This window comes from Dipteris shenzhenensis, chromosome 1, assembly GCF_047967505.1.
Source record: "Dipteris shenzhenensis isolate YYH24624 ecotype China chromosome 1, Dip_SZ_1.0, whole genome shotgun sequence".
NCBI lineage: Eukaryota > Viridiplantae > Streptophyta > Polypodiopsida > Gleicheniales > Dipteridaceae > Dipteris > Dipteris shenzhenensis.
The window spans coordinates 74,132,302-74,146,282 of NC_141596.1; the positions used below are offsets into that span (position 1 = coordinate 74,132,302).

Consider the following 13,981-nt stretch of genomic DNA (forward strand, 5'->3'; position numbering starts at 1 on the left):
ATTTTTTATCAGTTATCGGATTCTTTTGTTGATCGAATTTGCAAAAGTGGCTTTTTCTGGACCTTTTTGCTTCTACCGCCTCCTGGGCCTCTCCTCTTGCAAAGCTACAGCTTTCTGTTGAATTTTGAGTGGTCCCACGCGCTGGTTGACTGGTTTTTCTCAATTTTGGAGGACTTTCCGGCGATGAAACTTCTCCAAAACCTTCTCAATGCATTCCTCTATGAAGCACGCTTCTTTTGAGCCCAAGAACTCCCATTTCTTCGTGACAAAAGTGCTTCTTTTCACATTTTTTAGTGGAATTCTTGCTGGTCGGCTCTTGTAAATGCTCTTTCTTCATGCCTTTGCACTCTTTTTTGGCTGAGAATGCAATTGGGCATTGGCTACTATGTCCTCTTGGCGATTGAGGACTTGTTTTCAGGACTTGGTGAGTTGTGATTTTGCTCCTGCAATTTCTTTTTGCCATAAGCTATTGGTTGGCCTCATGTGCCGCCTCTTTCTTGGCTCACAGGTGCCCAGGCAGTGCTACATGAGTCATTCTTTAGTTGGGTACTTTGCTTATTTTATTTTGGAGCTTTGAAAAGCTTTGTGAATGCCATCTGGAAACCACTCGAAGAGAATGTAGCTGGGGTGTAGTGTGATTGCATCTGGACAGCCAATGGAATTGCACTCGGAAAAGAGAATGCCTTTGGATTGAGCCTATGGGTTAAGTGTACTTATGTGATGGTGTTCTATGCTTGAAAGCCTTGTGAAGGCTCAGTGAATTGGGGCTGCGTGCTCAGTTGCAGGGAAGGTCTCCTAGATGCAACTTGTAATCATATTACTATGAAATATAAAGAAATACCGAAAGGGGCGCCACGGTGTTTGGGGCCAATCGGGTGCACTTGTCTATGTTTGTTGAGCAGGGGCATTCTAGCCTTCATCCCTTTTTCAGTGGTTTTGTTTGTGAACAAATGGATAAATGCCAAATGGTGATCATGCAATGGTTAATGGTTGTGATATATGCTTTGTGAGCTGTAAATGTAAATAAGTGCTGAAGTGATTAAAGGTTTAGTTCCACTGCCCTCTGAGTGATTAGAGGCCGGTTTCATTGGTTCCATTGTTGGGATACCACACACTCTTTCTCAAGAGGTGGGCCTTGGTAGTTTGGTGGAAGGATATCTTTGCTGCACTTTTTGACAGCTGAATATTACAACCATAAACATGGTGAGTACCCATGAGCAAGAGAGCTCCACAACTCCTCAAAGGAGAAGGCAGGAAAGCCTTAATGATCCAGCTAGTGTACGGCTGTAGGGAGCACAACAAATGCCTTTTGAGCAGGCCACACATGAAGCTACAACTAAGCTCAACGGTGATACTAGTTCTAGCAGTGAGTCAGATGATGCTACTATGTTGAATGCACAGCTTGCAAGTGCAGTGACTGCTTTGAGTCAGCTGGCTCAAAATTTGACTCAGATTGTGCAAACAAATGCCAAGAAGAAGAAGAAATCAAGAAAGCACAAGCACGGAAAGAGTGAGTACACACATGCATCAGCTTCTGATGGCGGACTGCACACTCATGCATCAGTTTCCCATGAGGGACAGCCATAAAAAATGACTCAGAAAGTGACTTCCAAGAGAGAGGAATCACCCAAAAGAGCACTTGAGAAAGAGGTACAAAAAGTACAGCCAGTGCAACAGTATGAGCAGCCAGCACAAGGCCTTGGTTTGGGTACTTCTACTCCTCAAAATAATAATGTGCAGTCCATAAATGTGGCTCAACCACCTCAGCCATATTTGAGGCAGCAACCTGAATATTTTGGTGATGCTATGTTGATTTTACCGCCAATTGGGCATAGAAAGCAAGCCATGTATGACAATGTGGGAATGCAGCCAGGCATGCAAGCCACAGCATATGCTCCCATGCCTAATGTTCAGCCAAGCATGGCTCTCCTTAGTGAAGGGAATGCCGCAAATATACAGCCATCTTTGGGACAGCCAATATCAAATGTATATAAAGAATTTAAGGATGGTGGTTCTCATGTCAAGTTTGATACATATAATGGAGTACAGGACAGGTACAAAGCCCTCACATTCCTTCAACAGTTTGATGCTGCATTTCTTGGGGGTTTGTTTACAGAAGCATCCAAGATGAGGAAGGTCGCCACATTTTGAAAGGCAATGCACTTAAGTGGTACACCAACCTTATGCTTCATGGAGATGAACTTGCTACTTGGCTGGAATTTAAGCAAGTGTTCTCTTCTACTTGGCTTACTCCAACTTTTGAAGTTGAAGTACTTTCACACTGGCATGACTTGTCATACAAACTTTGCAAGAATCTTGATGATTACACCAAGAGGTTTTGGGATGTTTTGCTACCATTGAGCTCTTACAGGCATGTTTCTTTGAAAGAGAAAATAGAGAGGTACTGTTGTGGATTGCCTAGTGAGCTATGTGATTATTGCATCAAAACCAAGGTGGGTTCTATGACTCAATTAATTGAGAATGCAAGGACAGCATATGCATGGATGCTGGAGAAGAATTTGGGCTTTATGGACAGCAAGAAAGAAGACGACAAATGAGCTGCCAAACACCAGGATAAGGACATCAAATCTGAAAATAAAAATCATGGCAAACGACCGTTTCAAAAGGGAGGAAAAGCCCAATTCAAAGCTGGTCAAAGGCGTGGACAGCCTAATAAACAGCCCCGCACCAAGTTATCTGATGAAGAGAAAAAGTCACTCATGGAGCAAAACAAATGTTTTATAGGCAAAGGAGAGGGACACCGCTCTTATGATTGCCCATTCAAGAAAAGAGACAGGTCAGATGATGATAAGAATGGTGATAAACAGGTTGATCGGAAGGCAAAAGGCCTAAACCTTCCACAGGACTTCTTCCAGATGTGATTGGGAGTTTGCCACATGCACATGATGAAGAGGAAATGAAAAAGACTGAGATGTGCAGAGCATGGGGAAAAATCAGAAATCATAATTGTTTGTTTTTCTTTGATTCTGGGGCAAAGGCGAATTTCATAACTCCTGATATGGCAGGAAGGCTTGGCATCAATGGGGCCATCCGGCATGTGTGATATGGCCAACCCTGAACTCAACACACCTGTCAGTCCTATCATTGGCAAGTTGAGGATGCATATCCAGGGATATCAGGATGCAGAGGACTTCTACATTATGCCTTTGCCAGAGTGTGATGCTTTGCTTGGGATGCCTTGGATGTACAGGGTGGGGGCTGATGTGCAGATGAGAAACAAGAAGATTTCTTTAACTCATAGAGGCAAAAATTATGTACTTGATGTAAAGTTGAAAGGGGAGTCCATCCCTATAGTTTCAGCTTCTTGTATTTCCAATGTAATAAAGCGTCATATTTCAGCATACTAAATTTTTGTCAAAGAGGACAGCCAACCAGTTCAGGAAGGCTCTACTCTTTCTGCTTTAGATAGAGAAAGGATTGCTTTTATTTCAGATTTTCAGGATTGTTTCTCAGATGCACTTCCTCAAGAATTGCCTCCCAAGAGGCCCGAGGATCATCAAATTGATATAATTCTAGGAAGCTCAATGCCTAATATACCTCCCTATCGTGTCAGTAAGGCACAACAGGAAGAGATAATGTCACAAGTGAAGGAACTCTTGGAAAAGGAATTAATACAGCCAAGTAATTCTCCTTACTGTTCCCCTGTGTTGCTTGTGCAAAAGAAGGATGGCAGTTGGAGAATGTGTATTGATTATAGGGCTTTGAATAAAGTCACAATTAAGAACCATTTTTCAATTCCACGCATTGATGATATATTGGATTGGTTGGAAGGTTCCTCAATGTTAAGTTGTATTGACCTTAAAAGTGGATACCATCAGATAAGGATACGGCCTGAAGATGTCTACAAGACTGCCTTCCGCACTTCATTTGGCTTATATGTCCTTGTGATGCCTTTTGGTTTGACTAATGCACCTGTCACTTTCAATAGAATGATGGACAGAATTTTTAGAGCACACAGAAAGTTTGTGGGCACTTTCTTTGATGACATCATTGTGTTCTCTAAAAATGAGCAGGAGCACAGGAAACATCTCAGGATTGTGTTTCAAGAGTTGAAAAGACACAAGCTATTAATAAACACCAAGAAAAGTGAGTTATTTATGCATGAGATTCATTTTCTCGGTCATATATTGTCAAAGGATGGAGTCAAGATGGATCCTGCAAAAGTTGAGGCCATAAGGAGTTGGCCAATCTGCATGAAGTCAGAAGCTTTCTTGGGTTGTGTTCATACTATCGGAGGTTTATAAAGTACTTTGCAGAAATTGCTTCTCCCTTGCATGTTTTACAAAAGAAAGCTGTACCGTTTCGGTGGGGACCAAAGGAAAATGCAGCTTTTGAAGAGCTGAAGCAAAAGTTGTGTTCTGAGCCCGTTATTATCTTGCCAGATCTTGCAAAACCCTCTGCTGTAACTTGTGATGCATGTGGGAACAGCATAGGAGGCACTTTGATGCAGGATGGCAGAGTGGTTGCATATGAGAGCAGAGTTCTCACAGATGTTGAATTGTACTTGCAAATATACGAGAAGGAAATGTTAGCAGTGATACATGCTTTGACCACATGGAAACATTACCTTCTTGGAGCTGATTTTTATGTGCAGACAGATCATCAGTCACTTAGATATTTTCTCACGCAGAGAAAATTATCTGAAAAGCACATGAGATGGGCTAACTTCCTCTCAATGTTTCATTTTCAAATTGTACATGTGTCGGGTTACAAAAATGTCGTGGCTGATGCACTTTCAAGGAAACCACAGCCTGAAGCAGTCTCCAAGAAACCCAGTGTTTCAGCAGTGATCATTGCTTACAACAATGTGTTAGATGTGATGAAAGATCAATATGTTAATGATGCTGATTTTTCAACTATTTATGATCAGCTTTCTGATGGTCAAAGGCATGATCACTATATGTTGAAAGAGGGTTTCATTTTGATGCATGGACAACTCTGTGTCACTGATCAGATGCGACAGAAAGTCATAATGGAAAGTCATGCTCCTCCATATGCAAGACCTAGGGGAATTACAGCAACAATTACAGCAGTGGAGCAATACTGTTATTGGCCATCTTTGAGGACAGATGTGGAAGAATATGTGAGAACATGCATGGTTTGCCAGAAAGTAAAGTTTGATAGGCAGAAGGCACCTGGGTTGTTACACCCTTTGCCAATTCCGGATAGACCATGGCAAAGCATAGCTATGGATTTTGTGTTTGATCTTCCACGTACTCCTACTGGACATGATGGATTGTGGACAATAATTTGCAGGTTTAGCAAACAAGCCCACTTTGTGCCAGTAAGAAAGAAAATTACAGCAGATCAAATGGCCAAATTGTTTCTGCAGCATGTCTTCAAGTATCATGGGATGCCTGAATCCATAATCAGTGATAGATATCCGAGGATGACCAGCCTCTTTTGGAGAGGGCTGTTTGAAAATATGGGCACTACGCTGAATTTTTCGTCATCTTTTCACCCTTAGTCTAATGGACAATCGGAGCAGGAAAGCTCTACCATCTTGGATATGTTTAAATGCTATGTCTCAGACCACAAAAGTAAATGGGAGCATTATTTGCCTTTGCTGGAATATGCTTACAATAATACGGTACACACATCCACAGGTAAAGCACCTTTTGAAATAGTGGAAGGTGCCAGGAAGATACCTCCCATTTTGCATACAAAAAAGAAAATCTTCGAAGCTGATTGTTTTGTGGAAAGCCTTGAAGAGGCTTACAAGAAGATCAAATATGCCTTGCAAAGAAGTCAGGACAAGTAGAAAAGAGCAGCAGATAAGCACCGCAGGGAATTTGTATCCACAGAAGGTATTGGGTTTTGCTGCGTTTACAGAAGGCAAGGCTGAAAAATAAGAAAGGCAAGGAAAGGTTGTACACAAAGCTGAACATGCGTTACTATGGTTCTTTCCAGGTTTCTAGAAAGATAAACGAGGTAGCTTACAGGCTGAAGTTGCCTCCGCATTGGAAGGTACATAATGCCTTTCATGTGAGCTTGTTAAAGCAATATCATGGAGATATTCCCGAGGATTTATCTGATGAGGTGCAGCCTGAAGTGGAAGGACAGGATGAACTTCTGGTCCTAGAGCAGATTCTGGCACACAGAGATAGAAAGCTCAAGGGTAAAGTTATCCGTCGCTACAGATTCACCTGGGATATTGCAGCTTTACCTTGATGCTTTTCAGTTAGAGCCGACTGCGGTCCGGGCTCCTACAGGTAGTTTAGCAGAGCGAGCATCTGGAGCATTACTTGGTGTTCGAGAGGGGGGTAGCACCTCCACTCCCTCAGTACAGACGGGCTCACCGTGATTTTATGAGGTCGCTTGATGACACTGTATGTTTCATCCGAGATACTGAGCTGACAGTATTTCTGCTGTGAGACTTCATGATATTGATGCATCTTGACTATTGATCGCCGAGGATCACATAGATTTTGAGCAGTATATATGGATGGATGCATGTCTCTCCTAGCCATATTTTCACTGTCTCTGTATACTATAGCTGCGGCTTTCTTGTATACTCTTTTATGCTATATTTCATGCTCACTCCTGTGTTTTGGGGCAGCAAACTGTGGTTTGCTGTTTCAAGAGAGGGGTATGTCACGGGGGCGTGAAATTCTATGTACTTTAATGTACTACAAGACCGTGACAACTTTGGTCTTCGTAGTGATATGCTTTTCCCTCTGTGCGTTTGGTAGAACGAGTAGAGCTGAGCACTTCTTTTGCTGGTCGAATTTGCAAAAGTGGCTTTTTCAGGACCATTTTGCTTCTACCGCCTCCTGGGTCTCTCCTCTTGAAAGCTACAGCTTTCTGTTGAATTTCGAGTGGTCCCACGCGCTGGTTGACTGGTTTTTCTTAGTTTTGGAGTACTTTCCGGCAATGAAACTTCTCCAAAACCTTCTCAATGCATCCCTCTCTGAAGCACGCTTCTTTTGAGCCGAAGAACTCCCATTTCTTCGCGACAGAAGTGCTTCTTTTCGCATTTTTCAGTGGAATTCTTGCTGGTCGGCTCTTGTAAATGCTCTTTCTTCATGCCTTTGCACTCCTCTTTGGCTGAGAATGCAATTGGGCATTGGCTACTATATCCTCTTGGCGATTGAGGACTTGGTTCGAGTTTTCAGGGCTTGGTGAGTTGTGATTTTGCTGCTGCAATTTCTTTTTGCCATAAGCTATTGGTTGGCCTCGTGTGCCGCCTCTTTCTTGGCTCACAGGTCCCCAGGCTTCTTTGGTTGGGTACTTTGCTGATTTTATTTTGGAGCTTTGAAAAGCTTTGTGAATGCCATTTGGAAACCACTCAAAGAGAGTGCAGCTGGGGTGCAGTGTGATTGCATCTGGACAGCCAATGGAATTGCATCCGGAAAAGAGAATGCCTTTGGATTGAGCCTATGGGTTAAGTGCACTTATGTGATGGTGTTCTATGCTTGAAAGCCTTGCGAAGGCTTAGTGAATTGGGGCTGTGTGCTCAATTGCAGGGAAGGTCTCCTAGATGCAACTTCTAATCATTTCACTGTGAAATATAAAGAAATACCGAAAGGGGCACCACGATGTTTGGGGCCAATCGGGTGCACTTGTCTATGTTTGTTGAGCAAGCCTCCATCCCTTTTTCAGTGGTTTTGTTTGTGAACAAATGGATAAATGCCAAATGGTGATCATGCAATGGTTAATGGTTGTGATATATGCTTTGTGAGCTGTAAATAAGTGCTGAAGTGATAAAAGGTTTAGTTCCACTGCCCTCTGTGATTAGAGGCCGGTTCCAGGAAGGGTTTTTAATGATGCATGGCCGCTTGTGTGTGACTAAGCAGTTGAGGCCCAAAGTGATCACAGAGATTCATGCACCACCATATGCAGGGCACAGGGGCATTCATTGGAGCATTACTTTTATTGGCCTAGTTTGCGTCGAGATATGGAAGAGTATGTGAGGACATGCTTGAAATGCCAAAGGTTAAGTATGATCGACATAAGGCGCTAGACTTGTTACAGCCACTACCGATTCCTAGCAGATCCTGGGAAAGCATTGCCATGGATTTCATCTTCAATCTTCCTCGTACGCCGACGGGACATGATGGAATCTAGACGATTACTGATCAATTAAGTAAGCAAGCTCTCATTTTATTCCCGTCAAAAAGAAAATTACAGCAGATCACATGGCACGGTTATTTATGCAGCATATCTTTAAGTACCATGGGATGCATACATCTATTGTCAGTGACATGGATCCTTGCATGACGAGTCTTTTCTAGAGGGGATTGTTTGACAATTTGGGTACTACATACGTTCTCATCCACCTTGTATCCACAAACAAATGAGCAATCGGAGCAAGCAAACTCAATGGTGTTGGATCTTTTGAAATGCTATGTTTTGGATCATAAGACCTAGTTGGAGCAATATTTACCTTTGGTTGAATTTGCATATAATAATAGGGTGCATACTGCCACATGAAAAGCTCTGTTTCAAATTGTTGAAGGAGGGCAGAAAGTTTCGCCTATATTGTATACCAAAGATAAAATCTTTGAGATAGATAAGTTTGTGGAGAATTGAGATGAAGCTTACAAGAAAGTCAAACTTGCTCTTCAGAAGAGTAAAGAGAAGCAGAAAAAGGCTGCGGATAAACGCCGCGGGAATTTGCAGTTCACAGAGTGATTATGTCTTGCTGCGTTTTGCTAAAGGCAGGTTGAAAAACAGTGGAGGGAAAGACAGGTTGTACCCTAAGCTGAGCCTACGATACTATGGGCCTTTCAAAGTCATTGAAAGATAAATGATGTGGCTTACATGTTAGAACTACTAGATGGTTGGAGAATTTCACAACGCTTTTCATGTGATTCTCTTGAAACCATTCCATGGTCCTCTTGCGGAGGATATGCTTGTTGAGGAGCTGCCAGAGGTTGAAGAAATGGGTGAGCTCCTGATTCTTGAGTAGATCCTGCAGCATAACGAAAGAAAAGTTCGAGGTAAAGTATCACGTTGCTACTTGGGGAAATTTAAGAATTATTCTTCACTGCATGTGAAGTGGTTGGAGGAGGGGAGTTGACAGATGTACCCCAGGTTTTGTAGCTTTATCTCGAAGCTTTTCAGCTTGAGCTGACCTTGGTTGAGGCTCCTTCAGGTCAGCAGGGCACAGGTCTAGAGTATTACTTGGTACACAAGAGGGGGGTAGAACCTTCGCTTCCTTGTCGCGGACATGCACAGATTTCTAGAAGTCGCTTGGTGACACTATATGTTTCACCCGAGGTACTGAGCTGACAATATATCTACCGTGGGATTTCTATGACTAGTGTACTAGTCACTTGGATGTATTTTGCATTGATGTATGATTTGTTATCCATGGCTGTATGGTTCATATATGCAATGTTGGTTTTGAAATGCATGTGAACATATGTGAATCTGATCAATTCTTTTGTTCATGTATCTCAGTGGATGGCAATTGAGCTCAATTGCCTTGTATCAAGAGGGGGGTATGTCACCAGGACGTGAATTCTAACGTAATTGAATTTATGCGTGAATACCTTGGACCTTGGTGGCACGAGAATTCCAGGAGTCCTGGTACGTGTATCAATCTCAGGGAATTAATTCCTAGTGATCCTAGGCAAATTGTGCACGTGTTGGTGTATTAATTGTGCCTTGGGATAGTTTTCTGGTGACCACAGAAGAGTAGTAAAAATCCGTTTGCTATTTTTAGCTTAAAATCTACCAATTGTGTCCAAGGCTGAAAGCAGCTCAATTCAAGTGCAATCAGGGGCCAATTGACGTCAGTTCATGTAGGAGGCGACAAGAAGGGAAATTCACCCACTCTGGTGTGTGCAGGGAGCTTCCAGGAGATTGTGATTGGATTTTCCTGCCTCCAGGCTGATTCTGGGTAGAGCGAGCTGATCTTGGAGGTTTGCAGGCTGCTCCGGAGAAGGTTCTGCCAGGGCGATTTCTCCTGGAGCTGGATTTTGCTGTTTTCCAGGCCACGGAGGCAGGGCAATTTCATCTGAGGGTGAATCCTGCTGATTCACATGCCAGGGTAGCAAGGCGATTTCACCAGGAGGGGATTCTTGCCGATCCAAGGGCCAGAAGGCAGGGCGATTTTCATTTGGGGGTGATTTCCGCTGATTTCCAGGTCTGGTAGCAGGGCAATTCGGCTCTGGAGATGTGCAGGTGCTTCCAGAGTGTGCCAGATCAGGGGCAATTCTGGGCTGTTCTAGGGCTTCTACAGTTTGGATAAGTTGCTTTTTTGGGCCTCCTGGGCTGTGTTTTTGTTGGCTGGCCTGTGTTTTGCTGATTTCTAATAGTGGGCTGTGGATGCTGTGATTGGTCTGTTTGCTGGGCTGTAGAAGGCTGGTTGTTGAGGTTTTGGGCTGATTCCAGCTTCACTATCTACTCTTGGATCCTCAACGATATTGTATTTTAGCGCTCAATGGTTTGAGTTCCCCTATTGTCTGAGCGAAATTTTTTGAGCGGCGAAGAAAATGAGCAAAACATGCCATCTCATTATTCATATCGTCAACAATTCTTCTCATTTTGCAAGCAAAGTAAGGTTCATGTCCTCATGTATTCTTCTCACATGTGTCCTCGTCTTAGAGGAGCATACACCAATGCAATATACTAAATCATTCTACAATGAATAAACATATTAGTGATGGGATAATTCATTCTTCCCACACATGTCCTTGTACAAAGGAACATCTGAGTAGTAGCCTAGCAACCTGTCTTTCTCTCTCCTCCTCTCTTTCTCTTTTATGTGAACACACACAATAATTTTGAAAAGTCTCCTTGTACCCCTTTCATTGTCTTTTTTTGAAATTCTATCACACCAAATAATAAGCATGAAAAATAAAGCAATCTTCTCCTTAAGTATAGAAAATGAATACAAGGGTCATCTTTGGAATCCTCATTGCCTCAAGAAAAAAGCACATGATACAGAGAGAAAAATCCATGTGATTGTGCGGTGAGATTACTCACAATTGGTCAGCTGTTGAGCCTTGCCGCGCATTGCAATCCACTGGTTGTTAGTCGAGGGGCACCGTAGCCAAGGGATGAGTGCTGGCCTTGCTTTCCAAGGGATTGATGCCGTAACATCTTGGCGGGGCTGAGATTGTTGGGCGATCTCCATTGTGAGAGCTGGATGATGGGATTGGATGACTGTGTTGTCATGATTGGCTGAGTTTGCTGGAAGCAGAGGTTATGCTGTTATCTGGATGCCTACAAGAAGGATTCAGAACTTGTAGTAATCCGTTTTCAGTGGAATAAATAATAAAGAAATACTGCAAGGGGCACCAACTGATTTGGGGCCAATCGGTGTACCTTGTTTTGAGCAGGAGCATTCTAGCTTCCTTGTGTTATTGTATCTGTTGCCAGTGGGATAATACTTGCTAAGTTGTGTGTTTACCACCCTTATTTTATCATAGGCCGGTTGCATGAGCAACTATTTAAGAGAATGTTTGCAATAGCCTTCGGTGTGGTCTTGTGAACATGGAAGAGTCAAAGAGATATAAGACAAGACGACAAAAAAATAAGTCTAATAGGTTATGCGAGAAAGCCAACCAAACTCAAGCTTACATTTGCCGTAGACTGGCCCTTTAAATGTAGCTAATTGCCAGGAATCTAAGGGTGAAAATAGAAGTAAAACTAGACTAGTATTGAGCACTCAAATTGTTTATTAGTTAGGCAAATAAAGAGTGGTTGAAATAATCTTAGTCCACAATTTGAGCATGTGACATGTGGCATGCTGACGTGGTAGACTGATGTGTCAGCCATGACATGTGGCATAGAAATATGGCAGCCCATGAGGTGGCATAGGACACGTGGTAGCCTGTGGGGACATGTGGAGGGCCCTGCATGAACAATGGCACTACTTGTCACTGCAGGAACTCGCAGTCCACCGATTTCCAAGGGAGCCATCCCTCTATACCAAATTGGGCACAATTTTCCATGTTTGAAGTGGCCCCTTCCCACATCTATAAAAGAAACACCCACCCCCCTCATTTGCACTCTCTCACTGCCCTTGCTGGTGCATACTCTCCTCCTCCTATAGCAGCTCCTCTATAGCAGTTGTCCTCTTCTGCACGCAACTGTAGCTCTGCAACAGCTCCTTCTACAGAAGCCCTTTTGTTGTAGCTCTGCAACTGCTTTTTCAGCAGCAGCCCTTCTGCAGCAGCGTCCGCCCTTTTGTAGCAGCTCCGCAACAGGCCCCTTCTGCAGCATCTCTGCAACTGCTCCTTCTGCAGCAGCCCCTTCTGTACTAGCAGCTCCTGCAGCGGCCATTCTGCAAGCTGTTTTCCCACACAGTCCTACAATGAAACACTTCCTATACACTCCTACTCTCTCCCAACATCTATACTCAAACTTGGAGGCAAATATGTAACAGATTCCCATTGTTTTCTATATAGCTTTTGAAGTTGCATTAGGGAACTAGAAGCAAACAGTTATGTTAAACCAGAATCTACTTTTCAAAGCATTGGTTAAGTGTTACCGATGTGTGGAGGTAGTTGTAATTGTGCAGGCATCTTCCTTCAGGATTGGAGAGCTAGGCTATCTATTAAGACACTGTTATGTATATGGACTTACTGCTCAGCCTTGAGCTTTATATGTATACGTATACGCATACATATAGGTATACATATATGTATATGTATATGCATACGTATATGTATATTTATATGTAGAGGTATTCGTATAGGCTTACATATATGTATATGTATATGTATATGTATATGTGTATGCATATGTATATGTATATGTGTATGTATATGTATATGTATATGCATATGTACATGTATATGTATATGTATATGTATATGTATATGTATATGTATATGTATATGTATATGCATATGCATATGCATTGATGACAAGTTTGGAAGGCTTTGATAAAGATTTACTTCAATGCCTTAATCTTGTATCTCATTGTAATAAAGAGCCTGGATAAGAGGGGAGGGGGGGGCTTTGCCCTTAGTCTTGTGTTCATCATTTCTCAAGCAATATTCTTCATTTTAGTTTCAATCTTTCAAATGTATGAAGTAAAGCAATATTTGCAATGTCATTGCAAGCCATCTTTCCCCTTCCCCTTTAAGAGAGCATGGAGATGTCTCATTTCATCCTTTTTGTTATCACTTAAAGGTCATCTTAGGGTAAAACCCCACAGGCTACACCTTTTGTGATGATATTTAAAATGTAATTTCTTGCATCTTTGATCTGTTTGGATGATGAGATTCTTCTCCCATATACCACATCCTAAGAGTGTACAGTGGCTATTCGAATCCTAGCTTAAATGCTGAATCTCTAGCTGATTTGCATGCAAACAAGGTATCATCACCATAGAAAATCTTCAAGGACATTCTGAATTATGCAGTCTACAAATTTTCTTTTCAAAAGCAGACGAAATTTCTCAAACATTTTTTAAAAGAAGTCAGTTTGTTATTTTGAAGACACGTTTTCCTTTTTAAAATGACTACAATCACACAAGCAATGCTTTGTAGTCCTTTTTCAGGATGTGTATAGGAAGATATTCTGGATTTTTTGTCGAACTTGCCTAGGCAGATATTCAAAGAAATTAGAGCAAACAGATCATGATAGAATTTTGTGCATACAGATTTGCTGCCAGATTGGAGGGAAACAATGGAGAGCTACCATGCTGAAGCCGTGTAAGTAGTACAATTAATAAGTGAAAGTACCACGCCAGCGCATTGTGCTCATTTTTTCTCAAAGAGATTATGCCTTTCACCTGATGGGAAAACCGTTTCATCTTCAAGGCCTTTCTAATGTTGTGCAATGTTCTTGACATGACACTTAAAATGATATGAAATTTTTGCATATGCCAAGTAGTATTCTGTTGGATAAGCCATCTTTTCTTTCTGAGTGCCCACTGCCTATTGAGTGGACCACTCTTGATCTGTAGGAAATTGTGGGATTTTTAGTTCTCAATTGTGTGCTTTGTCAGTGATTTAGGAGTGCTCTGTCCTTCTCAGTCGATCAAGAGAACTGCATG

General features: G+C 42.3%; 1 protein-coding gene across 3 annotated transcripts in view; it reads left to right on the forward strand.

The window, feature by feature from the left end:
* LOC147906364 (azadirone synthase LFS-like) overlaps positions 1 to 13,981 on the forward strand; it is a 130,366-nt gene that overhangs the window by 52,962 nt on the left and 63,423 nt on the right. For all 3 annotated transcript variants that reach the window (XM_087378294.1, XM_087378277.1, XM_087378285.1), the window contains exon 4: positions 13,586 to 13,637. In XM_087378294.1, the coding sequence (XP_087234420.1) occupies positions 13,586 to 13,637 (52 nt within the window). The remainder of the gene's footprint in view (positions 1 to 13,585; positions 13,638 to 13,981) is intronic.